General features: G+C 44.1%; 1 protein-coding gene across 27 annotated transcripts in view; it reads left to right on the forward strand.

Moving 5' to 3' along the window:
* Nucleotides 1-24,748, forward strand: part of MAGI1 (membrane associated guanylate kinase, WW and PDZ domain containing 1) — a 326,290-nt gene that overhangs the window by 213,704 nt on the left and 87,838 nt on the right. For all 27 annotated transcript variants that reach the window (XM_035546638.2, XM_035546640.2, XM_035546642.2 and 24 more), the window contains one exon: nt 22,652-22,771. In XM_035546638.2, coding sequence (XP_035402531.1) covers nt 22,652-22,771 — 120 coding nt within the window. The remainder of the gene's footprint in view (nt 1-22,651; nt 22,772-24,748) is intronic.

Genomic DNA, 24,748 nt, shown 5'->3' on the forward strand with positions numbered 1-24,748 from the left:
TTCTGTACAGGGTTCTCCTGCAAGCTAGGCACAAAGCAAGAGAGCTTGAAAAGCAAAAAGCTGAAACATTTGCAGTGGCAACAGCTCTGACTTTCCCTACTGGGACAAGGTGCCCATCAACTGAACAGCTGTGCTGCGCTACAGAGGACACTGCCAAGGTTGTTAGTGGCTACAAATTGGGTTTCTTGCTGATGGTCTTTTGTGAAGTGTTTAATATCTAGGTGAGGGAAGGAGGAGTGAATAAATTGCTTTATCCCTTGTCAGATCTCTCCTTTGCGAAGCGCAGCCATCGTACTCCCAGCTTGGGATTGGCTTCTGTATTTTTTAATTACAAAATTAAAATACTATAATGATTAAACTTTGCTAGAAGCAATAGCAATCTCAATTGTTTAAGGAAAAAAAGTCCAAACCCTACATTATTATATGGGTCATGTACACACTAAGTATATGACAGTATGTTGAAAACAAGGTCACTGTAGTATTTCAATACATCAAGGTGGTTGTGCAGTGTTTCTGCAGTCTGGCTGTGCTACCACGGTTTTCCAGATGGATCAATATTGCTACCATGAGGGAGAGAACATGCCAAAGCTGCAAGGAAAACTGTTAAATTCTTCATGGACTGGCTCCCAGAGTAGAATGGGCTTGAGGAAGATTTATATAAAAGAGGAGCCTGGACAATACTCATCTCAATGAGTCGGGCAGCCAGAAGTGTAACAGCATCGAGAAGTGATCCTGATTTGATTCTCAAATGCCTCGGGTGGTTTTTCACCATCACATTTATTTTTTAAGGTGCAAAAAAAAATAATTTCCATCGTCACGAATCTCTGTCAAGATGTATGGTTGCAAACGTAGAGTTGGCTCACTGAAATCAGGGAACAGGAATTGTATAAGCTTATGTGATTTTCCTTTGAAAGACAACAGTGCATGGATTCAGAACTCATAAGAGGCTTCTTAATAAACACAGATGCAACCCAGAGGAGAACTTTTCCTTTACAAATTACATGGCTAGGATTTTTTTTTTAAATAAAACTTGACCTACATTACCAGTCTGTCTAAAATAGCACACCGTGCAGGTGATTTCTGTGTGCTTTTATTTTGCAGCAGATTACCGTGCTGATGGCAGTATTTCTTCTTTATTAATGCAACAAAAACCTAAGTAGGCAATGGGAACTCAGCTGCCAAGCCACAGCCAGAGGCTCACGGCTCTGATGAGGGAGCTGTTGGGGAAGGTACTGGTAAGACTGAAAAAACTATACAGGCTTTGAAGAGACACAGAAGAGGTGGAGGAGGGAGAGGAGACTGGATGGACAGTCCCAGGGATAGTATGAAGAGGCCGAGGCTGTCAGGTGAAGTACAGAGGGGCCTTCGGCGATAACAGCAGCAGGGAGGGGTTGATGCCAAAAAAGTCATTGCTTCTGAGGAGGCTGGGCTGGTGACACTGGGGTGGTGATGCTCCTGAGGTGGGGTTTGTCTCACCTGACTGCAGATGTCTATGTCTGGACTAAAGCTCTAGAAGCCCTTTAAGGAGAAATTGATGCTCCTGGATGCTCACCATGGGGTGAGCGGTGCTCTGGAAGAGTGTGCCTGTGTCTGGTGTTGGAGAGCACAGGGAGCCCAGAGCGTGAGCTCCGACTGAGTTACGCCTGCCTTGTCATCCTGAAAGCTAGGTGAGATGGATGCCACCTCCAGGACGTGACCCAAACCCCGCTGGAGCTAATGACAGGGTTTTTTTATGGACGCTAAGGGACATCGGAGTTTACCCTTAATAACAGCTGTAAGAGGGAGGTGTCAGAAGAGTAGCAGGAGAGATTTCCAACAGATGAGACTGAGCTGCTCGTTGCAAAACTGGCCTCTCCGAAAGGCCTGTCCGTGTGGGTAGGTGCACACTGAGCGCTAATAAGGCGGCTTGTGTTGTTATTTCATGGGGTGGTGTCAAAGGCTGCAGAAGGTCTTGTTAGTAGCTGCGGGAGGACTGGGATATATCCTGACTTTGTTTCCTATTCTCCCCCAGGAAAAAGGCAATTTGGTACTTGTCTCATGGGAGCCAAGTGCTGGTATAAACTCCAGGGTCGTGAAATCTGGTGACCCTGTTCTTTCAGGCAAACACATAATATCATCCCTTTCATAAATTGATTAAATATTTGGTCTCACAGAAACCCAGCAAACTACAGGTTATGCTGACAAAAATAAAACCTGCTTTTGTAGGGGAAAAAGGAGCGTTGCTCCGTGCCTTTTCCTCGCTCTTCTGTTTGTTGTTTTATGCACGGTGGTGTCAGTACGTGGAGCTTTACTGAAGCTGGAAGTACAGGTTTCAAAAGGACGTTTGGGTTTGTTCTGTATCTGAATATCTTTGTGCTGTCCATGGTAATTCTCACCTATCTCCTCCTGGCTTTGAAACGGCCCTCATGTTTACAGATGGCTTTAAGATAATTGATGAAAGGGGTGATTTGCATGAAGAACAAAGCAGTGCTCAAACTTTGGCTGAGACCTATCCACACCTTTCTGGTGCTTGGGGAAATAGGACGTGAAAAGGGGAAAAGTTGATTTATTTTTTTTTCCCAACTTGCACGTGCCTGTGTTCCTGCTCGGGAAGGATGCCCACCGAGCACAACTGCTGTATCCCCAGACAGACTTCCAAAGAGTAACCAGTTGGTCAAAAGTGCAAATAATCTGTATCAGTTTATATAAGTGCCCCTGAGTTGATATTCCCCCGCTGTTAATCACCTCCCCCTATTACACTGGCGAGGCAGCTGCCCGGGTGCAGGGTGTGCCCCTGCAAGAGGGCAGGAGTGCTGATCCCAGCAGCTCCCCCAAAGCACCAGTGGCGTGTGGTAACGCAAAGTGGAAGGTTAATAACTGAGCTAAAAGTAAAGTGTTTGAAAAATATATGTAAATATTTATTTGAAGGTTTAGGGCTGATCACATAGCTTACAGCTAAAAAGAAGAAAGAAAAGAAAAGCACCTGAGCTCAAAAGGTAATGAAGAGAAGAACCATAGGACGCCCACAAGGAAATTAGTGAAGGCCTCAGTCGATTTCATTTCTCTGAGGTCGGTCACTGTGAACAAGCTCTGTAGAGAGAGAACTGCGTGCTTCTTCCAAAACCCAAGCTGGCAAAGAGGGCCGCGACCCACCGAAGTGTCCCAACGCTAACATTTCAGAGAGGCGAGGATGCTCGGCGGGCACATCGAGCACCGACGCACGGCGGCGAGGGGCGGAGGCAGGGTGCGGGAGGCAGCGGTGCCTCGCGATCTCGCCTTCGCATCCCCCTCCGGCACCGGCCTGCCTTCGCCGCGCAGAAGCCCTCCGTGGCGCCAGGTCTGCGGGGTTGCCCGCTCGGAGGTTCTGCTCGCCCCGCGCTTCGTTCTGCTCTTGGCACCTCTTTTTGCTCAGTGCGTTCGCGGGGGGACGCGGCCCCCTCCCGCCGCCGTTTGGCCGCGGCGCTCGCAGTCGCCGGTCGGCAGAAGCCGATGATTGATGTCAAGGCTGGGAGCGAGCAGCTGCTGATTTGATTATTACTGTTTCATCTCCTAACCTTTCGGAGCGTTGTGGGAATATTTATTCACCTAGTCACGCTTAATGGCATTTGGTGCAGTACTTCCCCGGGAACAATGAAGGAGCGGTGTTATACAGAGGTAGCTGAGAAATTCCCGTCCTTGTTCTTTGCATTTATTGAAAGGCACGGAGAGAGAGGTGGAGATGATCTCGCCGCACGGAGGAAGGGAAAATTTGGCTGTTTGACTGGGAGCGGTTACAGACGTAGATATGCAGTATGTTAATAAAGTAATTGTGCTGTGTTGCTGTAAAGAGGATGGCTTCATTATAAAATTCTTGTTTTAATACTGTCATTATAGCAGATGTATAGCATATGAACTAATTTGCATGCAGATAAGGAAGCTCTGACAGCTTGGTAGCATAATTACTGCATAGCATACAGCAAGTGCTGGGAGCTGAAGCTGTTACTGGAGGGGTACTCAGGGGACTAATTACAATGGCTTTGTTAAATTTAAAATAGTGTATAGCCAGGAAAGACACCCCTCTCCGGTGCTCCGCGGTCTTGCCTACAAGAAGTTCGAGAAGCCCTGAACTGCTGCAGCCATTTTAAGCCATGCAAATGCCTGGGTTTCAGCACCTCCCGGCACGGAGGAGGAACAGACTTTAAATTATTTAACCAGGGAGCCTGGCTGAGCGCTCAGACAGAAGGCTTTACAACGCTGATATTTCTGTATACCTAGCTCCAGTCAGGTGTTTTTTGTGAGTGACCAATGCTGTAGCTGCAGTGACTTTGTTTTGTTTAGTATGGGGTGAAAGCAGATGCTGGCTGTGTGAGCTTACGCTGTTGAATGGATCCTCTCCCCTTCCTCTCCTGGTGCGCCTGTTGCTGGGCTTCGCCGTGTCTGTGGCTTGGTGTTTTGTCTCCACTTAATTTCAGGCATATTTCTGCCTTTTTTTATTTTATTTTATTTTTTTTTTGCTTTGGCTGTGCCTGCAGTTTTTAAAGACCTTATTATTGAGGTTCCTTTATGGATTTCAATATGTTTATTTCATTACCAGGCCATTATAAACCGAAGGCATTTTATTTTCCCAGGGAAATCAAGACAGTGCCACAGGAGAATATTTCTCCCGTTACATTTCCCCCCCACTACTGTCAGATCAGCTTGCAGAGAAGGGAGGAATTTATGAATGCACAGTTGACTTTGATTACATAAGCTGGAAATTGGCAAACAGTATGGATTTATTTCAATCCCACTAACTTTAAAAAGAAATACATATTAAACTGGAAATGCCCTAGAGCATCCGACACGTGGGAAGCCAACCGGGAAGTGTGTATTGGCCCCCTGTGGTGGGTGATTGGGGCAGTCGGGAGCGGGGTGGTTTTGAGGGGGATGGAAGGAGATGGGGACCAGTTTGTTCAAACAGGTACCAGTGGGCTCATCTGTCCCGCTGGGTGGGAAAGGGCGACGTGCTCCCGTCTCTTGGTGCCTGCACTCCTCTTGGGGTAAATGTTGCAAAGCCGCTGTATCTGTTTCCATAATACCCCATCCTAGGCAAATAGGAACTTGCACCTTTTTTCTTTTATGCTAAATATGTACGCAGGTATTTTACTTTGCAAAATCCAAGCTCATCCTTGTGTGAGCTGCTTGCATTTTGTTAACCTGGGAATATTAGTAGCCAGCTGGCCTTGCTGTTAATTTGAAGTTTATGCTGTAGAGTGAATATAGTAAGAAATTTTCAGAATGGTTTGTTAATCTTATCAACGTTCATTCTGCATTTATTAATAGTAATTAGAACCAATCACAGTGTGGCATTTGGAACTTTTTGTATCAATCGAGCAAGCCATTTTAGAGATAATTATCATCTTGTGGGAAATTCAGTGTGTAGATATTTAGAATGAGCTCTGGTTAAAGAAGGGGTACAGGAAAAAGATTAAAATCACTGAGCGGTTTTCACCAAAAGTCCTGTTCCCTTCCCCACCCCACCCCCAAGGCCAAGGTAAAAAGAAGAGGAAGGAGAGAAAGAGCCTGTCCCTCTTCAAACAAAAAATAACTGGTTGAAACAGTTTTATCAGTTTTATTAGGCTTTTTTCCTTATAATATCAGTAATTTCAAGGCAATTTTTGCTGGTTATTCAGACAGTTTAAAAGTAGCGTTGCATGCGTGTTGTGAGTCTTTTCTGTGTGCCTTCATTTTCGGTGCTGAATTTGAGGTACTTTGAAGGCATTTGATTTTTAAGAGAGCTGGAAGGAACACAGTTCTTTTGAAAATCAGTGCTCTGTGCCCTCTCACCTGGGCATCCAGCGTCTCAGCCACATAATCAAACCTTCCCCTGCCGTCCGTGCTGCACGCTCCTCCAGGGAACTTGGTGATGCCCTTTTAACACAGGTCCTGAATGAGTCCTTTAGGTCCCTTGCAATCACATGAACAATAAAAGGAGTAAGAGCATCTCTAGGGATTCGTGACTGGACTTCGTTGTCGTTTCCTTACCAACTCTGTTCCTCTGCTTACGCTCTTTAGGCCTGCTGTTGCCACTCAGGAAATAGATTATCCAACACTTCTCCGTTTTCCTGCCCAATCAGATATTCCTCCTGAATCAGCAGTGCTTATTATCTCCAACTGCACGTAATTATGGTGGAGAGGTTGCACCACCATAGCTGGATAATGTCAGCATTTCTATTATTGCCCCCTACTTTCGGTACCCTGAAATGTGGAATATAAAAACTCACTTTAGCTTTATGGTTGTTCCAGTGGTGAGAAATAAGGTGAGTGCAATCAGCCTTTAAGCAGTTACAGAAACCCAGAGCAAAAAATTCCTCTTTGGGATGTGAGTTGGTTAAACACGTTGTTGAACTTGAACCTTGCTCGCTGCCAGAGCGGGTGGTGTGCACCACGCTGCGGGATGTGGGCATAAAGCAATAAACATTTCTCTCCTGTTTAGAAAGCTCGTGACGAACGGTGGCCAATTACAGTTTTACTAAAGTATTAAGCATCTGAAGTTAGTGACTGGAATGGCTGTGAAAAGATCAGTAGTGCCCAGACCCCAAAATATTTGCAGATTTGTGAAACAAAGGAAAAAAACAGATGTGGATTCCAGATTTAAAAATGTAGTGAGTATGCCAAAACGTCGTGAATATTTACTAAGGGTGAGGAATGGCTCTTGCAGAGCTATTCTACTCCAGGAGACATTTGAGTATACATATTTAACAATCTAATAATACGGTTGTATACAATCTTTTATATATATTTAATCAGTAATGAAAATGGTACTTGGCACGCCAGTCTGTTTTGCAAAGGTCAGCTTTTCATGGTGTTTTTTTCCTTACGTTTTTAGTGGCATTTTTCTCGCTGCCCAGTCTGTCCTCCCCCTCCTGCTACCCCCAGCCCCATTTATGACAATGTGAATTATAAGCAGGAGCTTGGCATTTGCCAAGGCCCCTGGGGTCTCGGCAGTGTGAACCGACCTGCTGGTCTTTAAAACATTCAGTACGGTCTTTTTCAAACAGGAGAGGGTGGGACTCAGTCTCTGTTTAAGGGCTCCTGGTCTGCTGGTTATCAGGCTCGTCTCAGCGGAGTGACCAGTGATGGTTGCAATGCTCTGCCCGAGTTTTGGCACGTTCCTAATTATAGCAAACAGTGCTCTCAACTCCAGAGGTGACAATGAAGCCCAGATCCGTGTGTCAGCAGAGCTTCAAAGGGGTAATGCGTTCCTGTCTCACACCGCTGATCCTTATTTGTATGTTTGTGGGGACCTAGACTCGTGCAATCGTGTCTTGCTTATTTTCACTGAGCTGAAGAGGTGAAACATGCAGAGCAGGGGAGGCTTGTAATTTTATCAGGGTAATTGAGTATTATCCATTTGTCTTCCCTTTGGGATATGTGTGAAGAGAGAGGCGAGGACAGGAGGCTGTTCATGTGGGACCTTCTTAAAAACCTAGAAGGTGATGACAGGCCTTTAATGCTCTGATGTCCCATGGCAAACACCCTCTGCTTCTGAGCCTGGGCTGTAGGAAACGGGTAAACCCTATAAAATAGCCCTTATTTACATTGCACAAAATCATCGTTCACCAAACCATAATGTGGAGCAGGTGGAGCTGTGTGAAGTAAGGGAGGCTCTGCATTGAAGATGAGTTAAAAACTTGGCCTAGAAAGCTCTGGGTGAGCTGGCTCTCTTCTCCCAGAAGTGATGGCATAGCCCTGGCATTCCCCTCTGCTCCCCCAGCTGAGGTGTGGACCCACCTGCAGACCATCACACGTTCTGCTAAGGTGCATTTCCAGTCCCAGGAGAAACTCGAGGAGGTTGTTCAGCCTTTGCACTGAGGGGAGAGAGGCCAAGGAAGGGAGAACTTGAACTTAGCAGATGTTTAACAGCTAACATGCTCCAGAAATATCAGTGTATGATGGGGGCAGAGCTGGCATAATTGGAGTGATACAAAAAGCAGAAGTTCTTCCTTCTGATCCCACCTGTCTCTGTTCAAGAGGGCAACAAATACTGAGACCAAAGACAAGTTGAAGATAGGCAACTCGACCGTTTTCCTTCCAGGAGATTTTAAACAAAGGCCCATTTGGAAAAGTTCCTGATCTTAGAACCTGTGCTTTTCCTGGAGAGACTTTATGAGGAAGGGAAGGGGGAATTGCTTGAACTGCTGTGAAAAAGAAATATAATGAACCCCTCCAGTAAAAGCGCCTGATTTGCTAGGCCAGAAAACTAGAGCTCCGCACAAAGCTCAGAGCTGAACAGTACAGGCAGATCGTTTCATTTAATGCATTTCTGTTTCTCTAAACATGCTTTTTCAGTCGTCATTTAAAAGCATTTATGTGCCTGGACCACGATCATCACACACAGCTGTTTCCAAGGTTATACAGAACATCATTTAAAATTAGTTGGTATTGTTTAAATCCAAATGCAACTACCGAGGGCTGCCAGGCTGTGCTGCCTGAAGTGATGCGAGGACGAGCCAGAGATGGGAGGCTGCGATGTGCGTATGGACCAGGAGGGAAGGGGCGCCTGGAGGTGAGGAGGGGATGGGGAGAGAGCAGGGAGCAGCCTGAGCACGCGGCATCGTGCTCATCTGTGTGGAAACTCAACATCTCCTGAACTCTTAAACCTTTGATCTGCAACGTGAATCTATAATAAGGCTGCACGTGGAGGGGAGCGTGTGGTCTGCCTGCACTGTTACGTGGTGATCAGAGGTGTGTAAAGATCCCTGGCTGGATATGAAGTTGCGTTGCTCATAATCCAGTTGCACAGCCTCCTGCCCTTGGCAAGCTGCAGCACCTGCCCTAAGAAATCCATAAATACTTGGCTGCTGAGCTTTGTCCTCGAGTGACTGCAATGTAGATGTGCCCTTTTTAAGAACTCCTTTTAAGAGAGAGACACTCTAAACAGATGAATGAGTTGGCTTGGATACATTAAAAAAAAAAATCCTATTCTAGTAGCACATTTTACTACAACTCTGACAAAATTCAGAGCAACTCTGCCTCCCTCCTGGAATTTTTAGTACGTGATTACAGTGTGGCCAGCTCTTGTGATTTACAGACTTAGAGAGGAGACCTTGAGGACGTCGTTTAGTCCATTCCTGTACCTCATGGCAAGAGTTGCTCTGCCCAGGCATCATCCCTGAAAGGTATGATAGGAGGGTAGGCTTTCTGTCCTTCGTGGTTTCCAGGAGACTGGCCATTAGGGCCAATTGTAGTTGCTGGCAGGAGTCCTCCACTAATGGTACCTTAACACTGCTGGTAGGTGACTTTGGTGGACCATCCATTTACTTCAAAACTTGCCTTTTTCGTGATGGAGAGGAGGGCTGGTGTTGCCCTGAAAGTTATAAAATCAGAAAAAAGCATCACTCCTAAGATAAATGTGTGTCTCTTAAAGATGCCCCCTTTCTTTCTCGCAGTGACCTTACTACCTTCTGCTGTCCCCCAGCCCCAGAGACAAACTAGTTTTATAGGATGTTGTATCAACAATGGAAATAACTACATTAGAGTATCGAGGTTATCACAACTGTCTGCTATTGCAGCCAGTCTTCCTCCAAGCCTGTGTTTTGTGATGCTGAACTCTTTAAAAATTTGCCTGTAAGTGACTTGTAATAGTCTAGAGCTTTGGAAAACCTAGCCTTTACCTAGATATTTAAATATCATCCAAAGAATCTGAAGTCCTTTGCATGGGAAAGGTGTATGAGAAAATAGGATGCTATCAAGTAGACATGTTCCATCAGCTAGTCCATGAAATACTGAGCTGTGTCTGTAATACAGGTCTTACAAAATAGACTTCTTACAAACAGCTTATCTTCCTCTGCACTATCATTAGGCCTGGGGAGAGGGACAGCAAGTGCTGTCTGGCTGAGAATGAGCAGTTTTATAAATCCAATTATATAAATATGTGACCATTGCTACCTGGTTAGCATGTATAACAGTCTGGATTAATACGTTGTTATTTGTAATTCACACATTGTGGAAACCCTGTAGCCATGTTTCCCCAAAAGATAAGGAGTATGAGCTAAAGATCATGAAATAGTACATCAAATAGCCTGTAGATATCTTCAGCACTTGAGCTTTAATTGGTGACTTCTCATGGTCGTGTGCATAACTCCCATTGACACTAATGGGAATTGCTTACACATACCAAGTGGAGAATAGCCCAGGAAATCACTTATTTGTGCTCGAGGGGTATTGTATCTTGATCTGTGACAAGCGAGAGTCACAACTGGCATCATTTACTGTCAACCATTTCTGCTGAATGAAACCAACGTGTGCTCCATGCAAAGCGTCCGCTTAAGTTTGCAATAGCAAGAGGCTCTGGTTAATCGAAGACACTTTCTCTAAGTTAAACTCTTTAAAAGTGTAGAAGTTCATCCTTGTGCATTTATCTCTCAGAAAAATTCTGAATCTAAGCTTCCTCTTATCGATGGTTACATTAATTATGCACAAAAGGTTCAATTCTGCCAGCCTCGTTCACTTTGAATGCTGCTTTACCCAGGGAGGAATTGACTTGCATTATGCAGGTTGGACAAATTCACCTTCGGTCTGAACTTCTGTAAAAGTCTCCAGGGAAGGTCAAGTTTCTGTTATTTTCAATAATTAATGAGATTCCCATTGAGCAAAATGATCCAGGAAATCAGCTTCAGCTCTCTGAATCACGGCTGTGGTGGAATCTGATGGAGGCCTGGGAAGAACCGATGGGGTTGGAGGAGAGATGAATCTCCTCCAGGTCCTGCAGCTCTAACCCCGTAGAGTTGACTCCAAGGAAGCACGAGGGTTAATGACTTTTAACGTATTTTGATGAAAGTCTCAGAGCTGTGATTTTCAAATATACTTCCTTACAGTCTTGACCTATCTCAAATGATGGTCTTGCAGGTGAGACAGCTACAGCAGTAAGGGGAAAGTGTAGTATTTGTGTAATAGACAAATTACGTTTTTTCAAATCTTAGCAAAGTTTTCCCCTCACCACGTTTTTTGCCCCCAAATGGATGTTTGGAAACATTAATAATTTCACTTTCTCCTTAGCCTCTGGAAGTAACCTAATTTGGCTTAAGAGTTGGAGAGAGAAATAATAATTAATGTAATTCGTTCATCTAAAAAATGTGAAGCATAACGTAAACAAATGGCAATAGTAGTAGGAAAAATGCTAGAGTGGAGGTTTCAAACTTTAATCTTCTGTTAAGTTGTGAAGTGGCCTGAGAGGAAGGAGTGGCAGTTTATCAAAAGGACGTATATTTCTTTGTAATGTGGTTTCATTGGCTCCTTCCAGTTATTAATCTTAGCGTTGCTAAAAATATATGGGATAATGGATGATGGCTATATAGAGCTCTAATTTACTTTACTGCACAGTCACTGTGGAAATGTGCTTTAGCTACTTTGGCTCTTTTGTATTGCCTCGAGAGAGAATGTTGCCCATGTGTTTTGCTCTACAAGTCATCTGTTGTTTTTCAATGTATGCACATAAACAGCTCTTGCTGCTACGCCTAAATATTGAGTCAGCAGTTCCCTCTGATGAAGCCATCACCGAGGACTGTCACTTTTATCTCAGCGGATCAGCACCACAGAGCACGTAATGCCATTAGCCCCCAAACAAAGTCTGCTAACTGCAGAGTCGTGGGGCACAAGTGCCCTGCTGCTCTTTTGCTTCCCAGTCAGCTCGGAGCTGGGGCTGTCAGCTTGGTCGCCGTGTGGCTCCGTAACCCGTCCAAAAAATGGGTGCAGTTTCAATCTTCCCACCTTGCAGAAGGAATTCTTGAATATATTGACAAGTGGGAGTTGCTCAGATTTTGCGGTGGATGTTAAGGGGTTTTGTTGTTATTTAAAATACTTAAAATGCCTGCAGTTAATCTGTCACATCCATCGGGCTCTGCTCCCCCTCATCCTGCGGTTGCAAGGGTATCAGGGATTCAACTCCGGGTGCTCTTTTGCTTTACTACAATGCTTCCTTGGCAGGGTGAGAGAAACACTTTTTAGATCCTCAAAACATTTATTGCCTCTATCCTGCAAAAACTTGAGCACATCTTTAACACGAGGCATGGAAATTAGCCTTGAAGCTGTTGCGTGCACCTGTGTGCTTTAAGCTAGGCAGGTGATTTGCAGCGAGTGCCATGAGGGTTCTGTGCCAGCATCCATCTGGCAGAGTGGTGTCACCTGCATCAGTCATCTGAAGGGCTCAACACACTTGTCGCAGGATAAATGCCTCACGCTTTGAATATAAGTGCTGGAGTTTGGGTGTAAACTTTATTTTTTGATACAGTCTTACCTGCTACATGACATCCTCCTGCTGAAGACAAGCATTCTGTCTCTGATAATCACCTGACTGTCCTCTAAATCAAGTAACATATCGGGACTTTGGAGAGAATCTCAGTACACAGTTTTTCTAAAGCCGAGATCTGGTTGTGTATTTTCAGACATTCATTTTGCTGGAGTGGGCTGATCTAGTAGTGTGAGAGAGCAAATTTCTGGGCCGACTGTTTTCTCAACGCCCCGGATGACAATGTCCTCCACTGACCGTGTCTAAGCTGAAAAAGTAATTGTGGTTTTTTCTTTATTCTCCGCGTGAACCTGACACAGGTATGAGCTAAAACCCGGTGGTGCTTCTGTTTGTTGGGAATTGGACGCAGGACAAGGAACAGCTCATTTTGTTTGGGCTGCCAAACAGTTGCACAAGGATAATTGTTGCGTGCAGCTTATTTACGTTGGATCCAAACCAGTGACAGTGGGGACCTTCAGATACTCTGGAATTACTGCGGTGAAGGTGGGAGCTGCTGGCGTTACGGCTCTGCGTGCTGTCCCGCGCTGTCTGTTGGCCAGTCCGTACCAGAAGGGCATTGGGAAAATGGCAAGCGGGCTTAAAATGGCATTTAAAATGGGGGCACTTGCAGAAAATGACTTGCGAGAAGCTAATAAAATGGCAAAGCGTGTAATGTGATGGACTGATCGTTTTGTGTGAAGGCAGAGCTCTAAATGCCTACGCAGGGACATTTAGCAGGGAGAAGGTATAACTGGAAGTAATCAGATGAAATGAAGCAAAGACCATTTAAGCCAAACACTGTGTCATCGTCCCCAGTCTGAGCACTGGAGTACTTTGTAAGGGTGGTGCTCGTCTTCAGAAAGACGCAGTAAAACACTCCCTGGGTACACATCCTGTGAAATTCCGAGGTGATGACAGGTTTGGGAGGCGAGGTTTTCATTATTTGTGTACAACCGAAACAACAGCAACAACAAAAAACCTAACCCGAAACAAACAAATGGAGAAGGCTGTGTGTGTTATCAGTGGCGTGACAGATAGCTTCAGGCCGCGGAGATGCAGAGGTGTGTGCTGACTAACCAGCAGGCTTCCTGGATCGGGGAATGCTTTAATTAAACATGAGGAATATGCGTTGTAACTCGGGTTTTCTCTGGTATTTTATTGCTCTTACAAAGCTGTAAGGACTAATAAGTTTTTGCTGTGTTAGAACTGGTAGTGTAGAATTGACAACAAGGGAACTGCACACAGTAAAATATTCCAACAGTTTTTACTTCAGCGAGGTAAGAAAAAATCAGAATTAATGTATTTGTTTTCTTTCATGTTCTAATGCTTCCAGTTATCAATAGGGATGAATCCTAAACTCAAACACCAATCAACTCCTGAACATTTGGCATTTTTTCAGCATCCTGAGCAGTCACCTAATCACAACGTTACAGAAAGCAAACCAGAAGAATCTTTTCAGCCAGCTAAAGTGTTAGCAATCATGGAGAACCAAAGCGTGCGAGGCATACAGAGCTACTGGGGAAAAAAAAAAAAAAAGAGAGAGAGAGAGAAATTGGTAGCAGTTAAGTACAGGTAAAATTAAGGGACAGAATCTGTAGGGAATGGTGCCTAAATGGGCATATTGCTGGGTGGATTTGCTGTCTGTTCTAGTTCTTCCCTTGCATTTCACAGTAAGTGCATCCATATGGCTCTATAACTGCATGTTTCTATAATCTGCATACTTCTTGCTATATTTGATGCATTTGCATTTTTTGGTCAGTAATGAATACGAAGCTGGAAAACCACCAAGCAAGGCTTGGGGAGGATTTGTCTGGGAACAAGACCTGTCTGAGCCGAGGGTTGGTAAGTGGGTAGACTTTTGTCTTGCCAAAAATCGAAGGGCCACAGGAGACTTCTGACTTTGTAAGAGTGTGATGAGGTTATCACGGTTGGGAGTCCATTAGATTCTAAGCATTTTGCAGCTCTGGGCTAGGGGAAGAAGTATAACGCGGTGACGGTATCTCCAGTGTATGCTGTTCAGGGAAAAGACTGCTTTAAATAACTATATTGATGTTCTGTGGAAGTGTGGTGGATGCTCTCTCTTTCATGGTCAGAGAAAATTTGGTCACAGAAACAACCATCAGGCAACTTTTCAGAGATAAATGTGTAGGTTTTATATAACTCTCTCTTTCTATGGTGGAATTTGTAGAGATCAGACTAATGAACTGATCTGGTTATAGGCACATGCTGTTAGGTGAGCTGTTTTATTAAGACTTTTAAATGCAAATTGAAGGTCTGCTAGAAGGGCAATTAAAGGCAACAAAAAGAGTTTTCTATCACACCCAAGCAGGGTTGTCCCACATTGTGTTGTACTTATCTCGGCAATGCAAACAGCCTCAGAAGACAAACAGCCAGGGAGCCGAGCAGTCTTTGTTGAAGCAGCTGAGCAAATGGACATCAAATAGTCTATTGCTGTGGCTTTAAAGTGCAGAATGTCTTTTCATGGATATATCTGCACGTATGTATGTAGGTGTCAAGAGTAAATATTGTTTTTGGATATAAACAGAATTGAAGTACTGCAGGTGTTTGGTCTGTGTTGGATACCCAATTTAGTATGAGCATAATTCCAGTATCTGTTCACAGGACTCTGAAGCCTTGGAGTAAAATAGAGAATAGGTTACCGTGTTTGGGGGAGATTAAATTTCTTTAGTATCCACGTTTTAAAGGAAAAAGCAATACTCCTTGGCTCATGAAACTCTCAGACTGAGCAACACCTCCTGTTCGGCAATTTGTAGAAATCGGATAGCTTTGCAAATGGCCATGAGAAAAACTGATAACTCGTATGAGATAGGTTGTATCTTTGGGTACACGACTTCCTACAGTGGGGAAGTGTCAATAAGCCAATGGGGTATTTGTTTAAAAGCGCTGTTTTCACGGGAGTGACGCTGCATCCACATGTCCTGTGACTTCAAAGTAGATTTTGAGCAGCTGGTGGTAGAGAGCACCCACCCCAGCACCTTTGGTCCATTGTGCTTAGTACAGATGTGCACGGCTGTACGCAGTAGTCAAAATCTCTACTGCTGAAGGAGGTATGTCAATACTTCTTTCAGACAATAAAGGTGGACCTTTTGAAGTAAAGGTGTGCGTCATGGTTGTAGCATTATCTAGACTTCTAAAAATGTATATATGAGAGAAAGTGAATATGAATGCAAACATATAATCACCCTGTTAATTTACTCTCAGCTGATTTCACTTCCCATCAGTCACACACACACTTACACCAATGGCAATTTTCATTCATTTCTTTGCCAGTTTTTAAAAGCAGAACATAGCAGTGCAATCCCATTACTACAGATTTATTGATTTATAAAATTACACTTTATTACACTAATCCATATATTAGAATAAAACAGTGCCTAGTTACATCTAAGGTCTTCTCGCCAAGTAGGTACATCGTTTGCTTTTTCATCAGGCTCTCACAATTTAAATTAGTGGATGTCATGCTGTTGGACTCAGTGAGCACAGGATTAATGGCAAACTCATTAGTTCACGAAGTTTAATCTTCTTGGTGGGTGTCCCATCTCGTGGGAAATGAGAGGGATTCGGCTGCAGGTGTCTGAGGTAACAGCAATCGCTCAAAGAGAGGGATCCAGAAGGTGAGCTGCTGCTGCGAACATGAGAACATTTATTCCTTACGTTTTATTTGCTGCCAGAATACTTTCTTTTTCTTTTTTTCTTAAGATCCTTAAAAAAAAAAGACCTGTTTAAGTGGCTTTCTTGGGAAGTGTGGCAGTTTTTGAACCCTTACATCTTGTGGTCATTGAATAATGATCGGTTTCTTTGAATTGATATTGCCGTCCAGAACAAAACCCCGTATGCGAATTGGCTTCATGTAGCCACGGCACGGTGTTCCACTGCGCGTTCACAAGCTTGCAAAGCCCCAAAGCAGCAGCAAGTTATTTTTGTCTTTTAATCTGTTAGGCCCTGATACGTAAGGTTTCCTAAATCCCATTGATTTCTCTGGAATTAGGCTCCTGAAGTCCTTTGAGAGCCTGGGTCTGGTTCATCTTTCATCCCGGTGCTATAAAACAGAAAAAAAAAAAAAACTGCTTTCCCTACCTCCAAACACTACAGGGATAAGTGTGTTGAAGATTATCAATGTTCTCATTCAGTGGCAGTAAGGGCCGCGGGAATACCAAGAATAGATTTAGAAGGGACAAAAATAACGTGCTGCCTTGAGGGTATGCAAACCCCGAGCCGTTGCTGCGCGGCTTGGCTGAATCATTTGTCCGGGGAGGCTCCAGGCCGGCGGTACTTCTTCCTGAGAAAGGAGCCGAGAGATGCGGCTGGACGCAGTGCCTCAGAAAGAGGCAGAGCAGCTTTTACGTGTGCCGAGGGTCGGCCTCATTGCTTGGTGTGTGCACAGCACGGTCCTTTGAGCAAGAGGGCATCCCCCTAAGCTGAGGGATCCGGCTTTGCCCAAGGAGCGTTGCTGGAGATGCTGGTGGGAGCAGGAGGAGATACTGAACTCTTTGAACAAATCCCTTCCATCTTCCCTACAGACAAAAAGTGTAGACTGTAGGCATAAAATTCATTTCTCTCTGAAATGTCTCTATAGAAAGATAGCTTTGTCTTGGTCAGCTGCTTTCTGGGTTTAATCAGTCATTCCTGCAGACTGTGCTGACAGAAATTTTGCTTGTAGTACTGCAGTGTCTGTGTGGCCAGGAAGAGTCAATCAGCATCTGTTCCTGCACATGCATCATTAACAAAGCTGGGAATTAATGTCTAGTGACAGAGCACGTTCTCCTTTGGACTGAATTTCTACTTCGCCACCAAGACGCTTTGGATGCTTGTCACGTTTGTGTGGTTTACAGGTATTGAGTCGATGGCTGGAGAAGGGACAGACACCATTTAAAATCCCAGAATGGGTTTCCTGAGTTTGGAGTTTCCAGATAAAATTATATTTCTAAATGGAGCGTATTTGATTTGTAACAGACTAAGGCTTTCTGAAACTTCTGTTTTTTCATGTAATTACAACTATAACTTGCACCCCTTACCTTAGGTAAATGGGGACAGGCACTTGAGTAATGGATAACATACCTGTGTCCAAACAAAATGCCTTCTGCTGCTGTTAGTAAATAATGTCAGCAGTCTTAGTTTGGATAACCCCTGGAATCTATAGTATGAAGCAGTTCTGTGTACAGCGTTTGCTTACAGGCAGGTTACTCTTTATTTTTTGTTAATGTAGATAAAGCCATTCCTAATGCTGTGTTCCAGATAAGTTCGGGCTTCCGCCTAGCCGCTAATCAGGTTGCTTCTTCTGGAGGCAGACCAGGTTCTGTCTGTCTCTTCCCTTTTCTGCTTGCCATCAGCAGATCTGTGGAGTTTGTCCTGCCTTCCAGTTATCTGGCACTGGAGGTGACAGATGCAGGAGAGCCAAAGCAGGCTTTCCAAATTATCTCGTGACACGAGGGAAGACGGTGACCTCTGAGCGCTGCGCGGAGCGAAGAGGGGCTTTGTTCCTAGTGTGTTTTTTCCTTAGCAGCTGAAGATTTTTTCGAGGTAGGCAAGGAGAGGAATCGCTTGCTGAATGAACAAAAATATCAGCCTGCAAGAGCAACAGCAAGAGCAGCATCCTTCCTTCTAGCCCGCCTGCAGGCAGCCTGTTGGCAAACCCCCGCAGCAGCGCTCGGCCCTGCAGCTTTGTGAGTCGGTAGCATCCCTGCACACTGTGCATTAAAACCTTCCCTACTGCACTTCGTTCACCTGCGGTACCCCCACTGACTGGGTCTTGTAGAAAATATGCCTGTAGCAGCCACGCCAGTACCCTCAGTGTGAAACTCCCACATTTTGTCATTTTAAGAGAATCTGGACAGTGGAGACGAGAAACGACTTGTGGTCTGCTCAGCTGTGTTTTGGCGGCTCACCATAATTTCTGCCAAGCAGTGGAATTGGGTAAGGAGCTTGCAGAAATGCAATGGGGAGATGTAGGTGTTCTGCACTGGAGAAGTTAACTTCTGAATAACACGCTAGAGGCTGTTTGGATGCATGGTTACAGAATTACTGCTCAAAAACTGTTTTTTCTTCCTTTTTTTTTTTTTTTTTTTTAAGAAGAAAACTGAAATGACTATGGCCTCTTTGAAGTCTTATTTTTAGGTTACAATAAGCAAGATTCTGATTAATTTAGCAGCAGGGCATCAGTGGCTATTAACAGCTTAACATGAGGCCATGGTAGATTGATAAGGAGCTAAACAGCCCCTGAATCACATATTAACAATCTGGCCATGCTATAATTGAGGCTCATGTTGGGTAATTGTCAGCATGGTTGATAGGCAACATAATAACAGTAGCTATTTGTCTTTTAAATGGGCACTTAAATTATTCAGAGTAATAGTTGATAGTCATCAGTACGTCTGAGCCGTAGTCCAGTTACTCTGGGCATGGATGAGAAGCTTTAATTTAATTAATTTAGTTAGTGCAGCACGGGGCTCTCCTTGCGCAAGCTCACCTGTCTGTGAGCGCTTTCTCAGGTGGGGTCTCCAGCCCAAGAGGAGATCCCTTTTCTGTGGCCCGGGCATTAATTGTGCATGGATTGTCTAGGATGCCACTAGCTTGAGCGTGACAACCAAAGCAACAGCTCGGCAGATGTTTCACCTCGCATCAGGGCCACCCAAATGTAGTTTTACCTCCCCAGAGCCAGAGAGAAGGCAAGACCCGCAATACTAACCAATAGCCTTTTTATTCCTCATTTGTTTTTTGTGGTTGTAGAAGGTTTGAGCAGTTCCACTGTGCATTCATTTTTATACCTGCTTTTGTATGTTGGGGGACATTTTAGCCAAATCGTGAAAGTTTATGAATCATTAAATGTACAGAAGGAGTCAGTAACCACTCAGTTTCTCCTTCGGTTTCTTCATGTTGTAGCATTAGCAATTCTGAGCTAGTCACGCAGTGGGACATAACTCAAATTAATTAGCTAAATTGCTACCTAATGGCAATAAGATTTGATGCCACTTAATATTTCAGTGCAAACATGGCAGGCAGGTTAACGTATTTAAATATGATTGGCTCTCCTTTCCTAATGGAGTATCTAACTCTTGTTTGGGCTGTCTGCAGCACTCATTGCGCTCAATTAATTCTGCCATTAGCAGTGCTCTGATCTGTTATTAGCTCTGATAAAAATACACAGCCACCTCCGTAGCCCTCGTCTTCAGCGATGACCAACCTGTAGTAAGGACGCTGAAATGCAATTTAACGGGGGGAGGGAGGACACACTCAATGCTTTGCACATAATTAAATCACATTAATAACGAGAGACTTAATTACAATTCTGAGTTTATCAGCAGAAAGCTCTGACGGCAGCTTGCAGCCTGCGATGGTGCTGGGCAGCAGTCGAGCGGTTGTTCGGGGCTGCAGAAGAGCTCGGGGTGGAAGGTGCCGGTTGTTCTCAGCGTCCCGTTCCTGGGAAAAGTCCCCGAGTTGGCTTACGCACCTCTTGGTTGTCTTTTCTTTCACGCTTTCTTTCCGCCTGCCCTCTCCCCACACCCCTCTCGCGAAGCAGCCCTTCTGGCTTTGTTGTAAGTGTGGTTTGTAATCATTGTACACATCCCAGATGGTTCATGAAAACTCTTTGAAATGCCATCTGCCAGGCGTGTGTCCAGCCGGCAGCCTGTCATTCTGCTACAAGAAAAACGGAGGCGGGTTTTCCCTTCCCCCTGCCTTTCTGAATTGCATTCAGTAACACTTGCTCAGATGTGGAGCAGGATAACAGCCCGAGCATCTGCAAGCAATCTTCGCTCTAGACAGCGACATGGAAAGTTGTTGGGTGTTTCGCCTTGGTCCAGATAAGATATCCTAAGCATTGTTGTTTTTATTTCCCCCCCTGTTCCTTGCTGGAGCCCAACGGGAGGTGACAAACGTTATCTCTGTGATGTAATGTTTTTCTTTTACGCCCTGGCTTGGTGTTCCTAATGCATTCAGCGTGTGTTGCAGGCAATCGCGCTGATAGCAAGCACATCTGCGATTTTTTGACTTGAACATATTCAGGAAATTAAGAACACTGAGATGAAACAAATAGATCCATTAAAATGGCTCAGAGGAATTATGGCAGAGATATAATTGTCATGTCAAATAGGCAGCCAGCACTAGTAAACTGCTGACTGCAATTTCACTGCTATAAAAATTGAGAAGGAAAAAAAATGATTAATAAATACTCTCCGTGGGAAGATATAGATAAAGAAAAGATGAGAACTCGAAAAGATAAAGTAAAATGAATCTTGAAGTTCCTTGATCTTTGTGCTTTATGAACGTGTGTTGTCAGTTACTGGGAAGAAGTACGTCCCAGTCTCTGGCACTCGGCTCGCGTGCCGCGTGGCTCGGGGTGACGTTTGACTGACGCGGAGGGTGAGGAGCGTTACGGAGTCTGGTTCTCACTTCCACTGTGCTCCAGGCGTGGGGCAGCTACAGAGCGTCCTTGGACGTATTGCTGGAGCTTTTTCATCTTCCTTCCCTCTTACGGGCCTGGTTTAGGGGAACTCAACAGGGGGCAAGACCCTTGATGCCCAGGTGAGGGTCATCACGGTGTGAACATCCGCAGCAGCATCAGGCGTGGGGCAGCGTGTCTTGGGTGGAAACGCAGCAGCTCAGGCAGCAAGGGGCACGCAGTGCAGGCCCAGTCCTCCTCTGGTCTAGATCTGTGAAAGACAGCTGTCCTCTGCTGCAAAGTGCTTGGTAAAAATCGTTGTAGGAATTCAAGAACTCAAAGGATGCCAAGTTGAACCCTTTCAAATAGGAAAGAATAGTTCTGCTACTAGGGCGAAGGTATCCTTCATCACCTCTGTCCCCTTTTTTGCTTTTCTTCTTCCTGCCTTTACCCGTTCACACAGCTCCAAGAGAAGGAATGATAGCAAAAGCACAGGAATTTAGAGGCTATCTGAAGGCTGACGGTGAATAAAATGAGAGAGGGGGTGGAGGAGAGAGAGAGAGAGAGACAGATTCTATTTTGAAACAAGAAATGGAGGATTTTGGAGAAAGTGGATGTCTATCAAGGAAACTAATCTAGTGATAGTGTTTCGAGGGTGTCATTCCATCAAGACTGACCTCTTGAGCAGTCTCTCGGATGAATAGGGCATAAGTAGATTTTCCGCTTCCCTGGCACTTGAGGAAAACATTTGCCAGATGTAGGCATGGTAAATTTATGCTCTTTCAACTTCTGAGAGCTGGAATCTTCCCAATTAGTTTCCAGAAACTCAGTTTCTTGTATTTTCTTCAGTCCTTTTATAGCAGGTTTAAGAAACTGTATGCACTGAGAAGGTACTGCCCAGGGGCCGGGAAAGCCTCAAAGAAGTGAGAAATCATGCTTCATTAAATATTAGGTATGGTTTCCACAGCTCTGAAGTTACTCCCAAGCCAGCAGATTGGTTGCGGCCACAGCCATCAGACACCTGCAACCGTCTAACACCGTTCTTTCTTCTAAAGTTCAGTTTCCACCGGTGTCTTTAAATCTGTCGTTTGTATTTAATCCCAGATGTACAGAATTCAGCCGTCTCCCAGTCTCTGGAGTCAAGGAAAATAAAGGCTATTGAACAGAAATGGATCCCAATCAATTAAGCTGTGCTCAGTGACCTAAAATGCAGTGGCCCAAGCCATCTCAGCAAAAAGTCGTGAAATGACTCATCTTACACCATGCTTCGAAGGGCTGGAAATTGGTAGGAAGGGAAGGGTTTCAGAGCTGGCAGAGCAGCAATGATCAGAGCCCTGTTCTCCATGGGTGCTGTTTAAATTGTTGAGTGCTAGAGAGAGATTCAGTGCGAAGTATTGCTTAAAAGGAAGAGTATTTCTTGAACCGGGATGAGCTTGTAGGTGAACTGTAAGAAGCATTTGCAGACAGTTTCTCTAGTGAGTGCATGTGAGTGGTGCATCCAAACTGCCTCATGGTATTTTTTTTAATGTAGAATTAAAATCAAAAACAAAAACCATACATAGAGATAAAGTAATAAGAAGAAATAAGGGAGAAGAGATCTGTGATGCGAAAGAATAAGTGACAGAAATAAAGGAAGACAGAAGTTGCCTTATCTGAAAATACGAATTGCAATTTTATCGAAGTTGAAGTGACACTCTGCTAATGGCAGGAAGGTAATTGCTGGCATATTCCCAGATACCGTACTCTTCCAGCTGTGATTCTGCATGTGGTACAAGATAATTCTTTGCCAGAAAGCCTTTCTGGGAATATCAAAACTACTGTGGTTCGGTGGAACAACTAGTACCATCATCAGAAATGTATGTCTTGTCTTGTTTTTATGTGGGTTCCTAACTGGTCTCCTGGCGTTGCTTTCTGTGTATCATAGAATTGTATTTTTTGGATACTGTTCTACCTTTATAATCATTTTTATTGTCCCTTTTAACACTTGATAAGAAAAAATTATATTAAATGTTAATTTTTCCTTTCAGGCACAACTCGCCCTCCGAGAGAAGGAGAAGTGCCTGGTGTGGACTACAACTTTCTGACTGTGGAGGAGTTTCTGGAGTTGGAGCGAAGTGGGACCCTTCTGGAAGTAGGAACCTATGAAGGTACGGAATCACAGGCAGAGAAAAAGCACTTCAAGTAGCCATGGTAGGATGTCTGATTTGCATCACCCATGCTCAAGTTAACCAGCTACAGTTAAGACCTTGTTTTCTGTCTTTGTGTTCCATTTCCATTTGTTGTCTGTACGCAGAGAGAGGGAATTTCAATATTGCTGTGTTTTGTCTTTTCCCACCGAGTTAACTACCTCAGAAGATTAACATCAGTAGGCCAGGAGGATCTAAGATGAAATCTGGTAACAAAATATTGAGGGAAGGCAGCGTAGCAGTGAATGAAAATGCATCTTTCCTTTGTGTCCCCTATAACCTATCTCCCTATTCGCTTTTTCTTCCCTCCTGCTGTCTCTCTTTTCCCTTCAGTCTTTTTGTCTTCTTCCCTATGTACACATCCTTCATCACCCAAATGTGTCTCAGGATGCAACTACATGGTGCACTGCTTTTGGCCTTTTTTTCTTCTTTATTCTTGGATAATTACTTCTAAGCCGAGACATTGTGTTGATTCTTTTGACAGCGCAGCTTTACAAACAACAGCATTGAGACAGCCAAAGGGGCACTGAAATGTCACTAGGGTGAGGGAAGGAAAAAGATGGCTTTGCCTCCCAAGAAAATGCGAGGCAAATTGGCCAAATTTAGCTACACAATAGGATTTGTATACCTAAAGATGCAATCTCTATCTCCTTTAAATTGAAAACTACTTTTGGTTGTGTTGTTTCCACCTACCCCCGGACTGAGAACAGTCAGATGCATCTCTTGGGAAGCTAATGAAAAAAATCATAGAATCATAGAAACAAAAAAAACATCTTAGAGGTTTGAAAGTCCTTCCCGTGCACTTCAGCTCATGCATGTCATTTGCAAGAAGTGAAGTGGGTCTTGTCATAATTAGGAGTTGAAAAACCCTTCTTGAAGCCATTAACAAGATACATGGATTATGTTTTACAATGTGAACTACACACCAATAGCTGATATTCTTTGAAAAGTAGTTATCAAATATGAACAAAAAAGATTGGGACATCTGGTTTTGTTTTTTTGAGCTCTAAAAATAAAGTTCTGAAACACTGTTTAGCCTACTTCTTTAAAAACTCTCCTATAAGGTCACCTTTAAACCTTGCACTTAATCCCAACTACAGACAATTGCGGTGTCAAACCTGGTTTACGTGAAGATGCTAAATGCATTATTTGGTTTCGCTCTTCCACCTCTCTGAGCTGATTAGCCCTATCAGCACCAACACTAACGTTCCAGCAGCAGCACTTCTCCAAAATCGGCTTTTTCCTCTCCGTGTTTCTAATTATAACACTAAATTAGTTTTCTTTGTCGTGGTGCTTGAAATAGATTGGCTGAACTGCCTTGCCATTGCTTCCTGATCATATTTGTTCTGGTGACCTTTCCACTTGGAAAGACAAAATGGGTAACTGGCTGTAAGCTGGCTCCTGGGAGATGCTGGGCATTAGCTTCCAGGGAATGCTGTACCCATCTGGGACAGTTATAGCATGGTCGTTTCATTGCTTATGTGATTATATGCTTTAGCAGCTAAACAATTTAGATTTCATGGTTAGCTCTTTTGAGTTGCTGCATATGAGGTTGACTTCTGTAAGTCTAATGGGTATTTCATTTCGGTGGGTGATAGAAGTGTCAACTTGGAGGGACTAACTTGTCTGAAGTGCTGAGAAGCTTCTTTCCCCGTTGACATCAGGGATGCTGATGCCTAGTGGTTCTGGAGAACTGGCCCATGAGGGGAAAAATCAGTTAGAATAAAGAAAATAATGACAATGTGCGTATACACATACGCATCAAGACACATCAATATTTGATAGTAATGTGAAATAAATAAAGTTCATTTTTCACTTACAGCTTCAGGAAATGATTTTGCTCTCTACTGAGATTTCTTTAATGGTTTTGTTGTCTTTTTTTTTTTTTTTGAAATCTTATTTTACAAGAGTATTGATCAAAACAGTTTTGATCTTGAT

Source organism: Cygnus atratus, chromosome 10, assembly GCF_013377495.2.
Source record: "Cygnus atratus isolate AKBS03 ecotype Queensland, Australia chromosome 10, CAtr_DNAZoo_HiC_assembly, whole genome shotgun sequence".
Taxonomy (NCBI): Eukaryota; Metazoa; Chordata; class Aves; order Anseriformes; family Anatidae; genus Cygnus; species Cygnus atratus.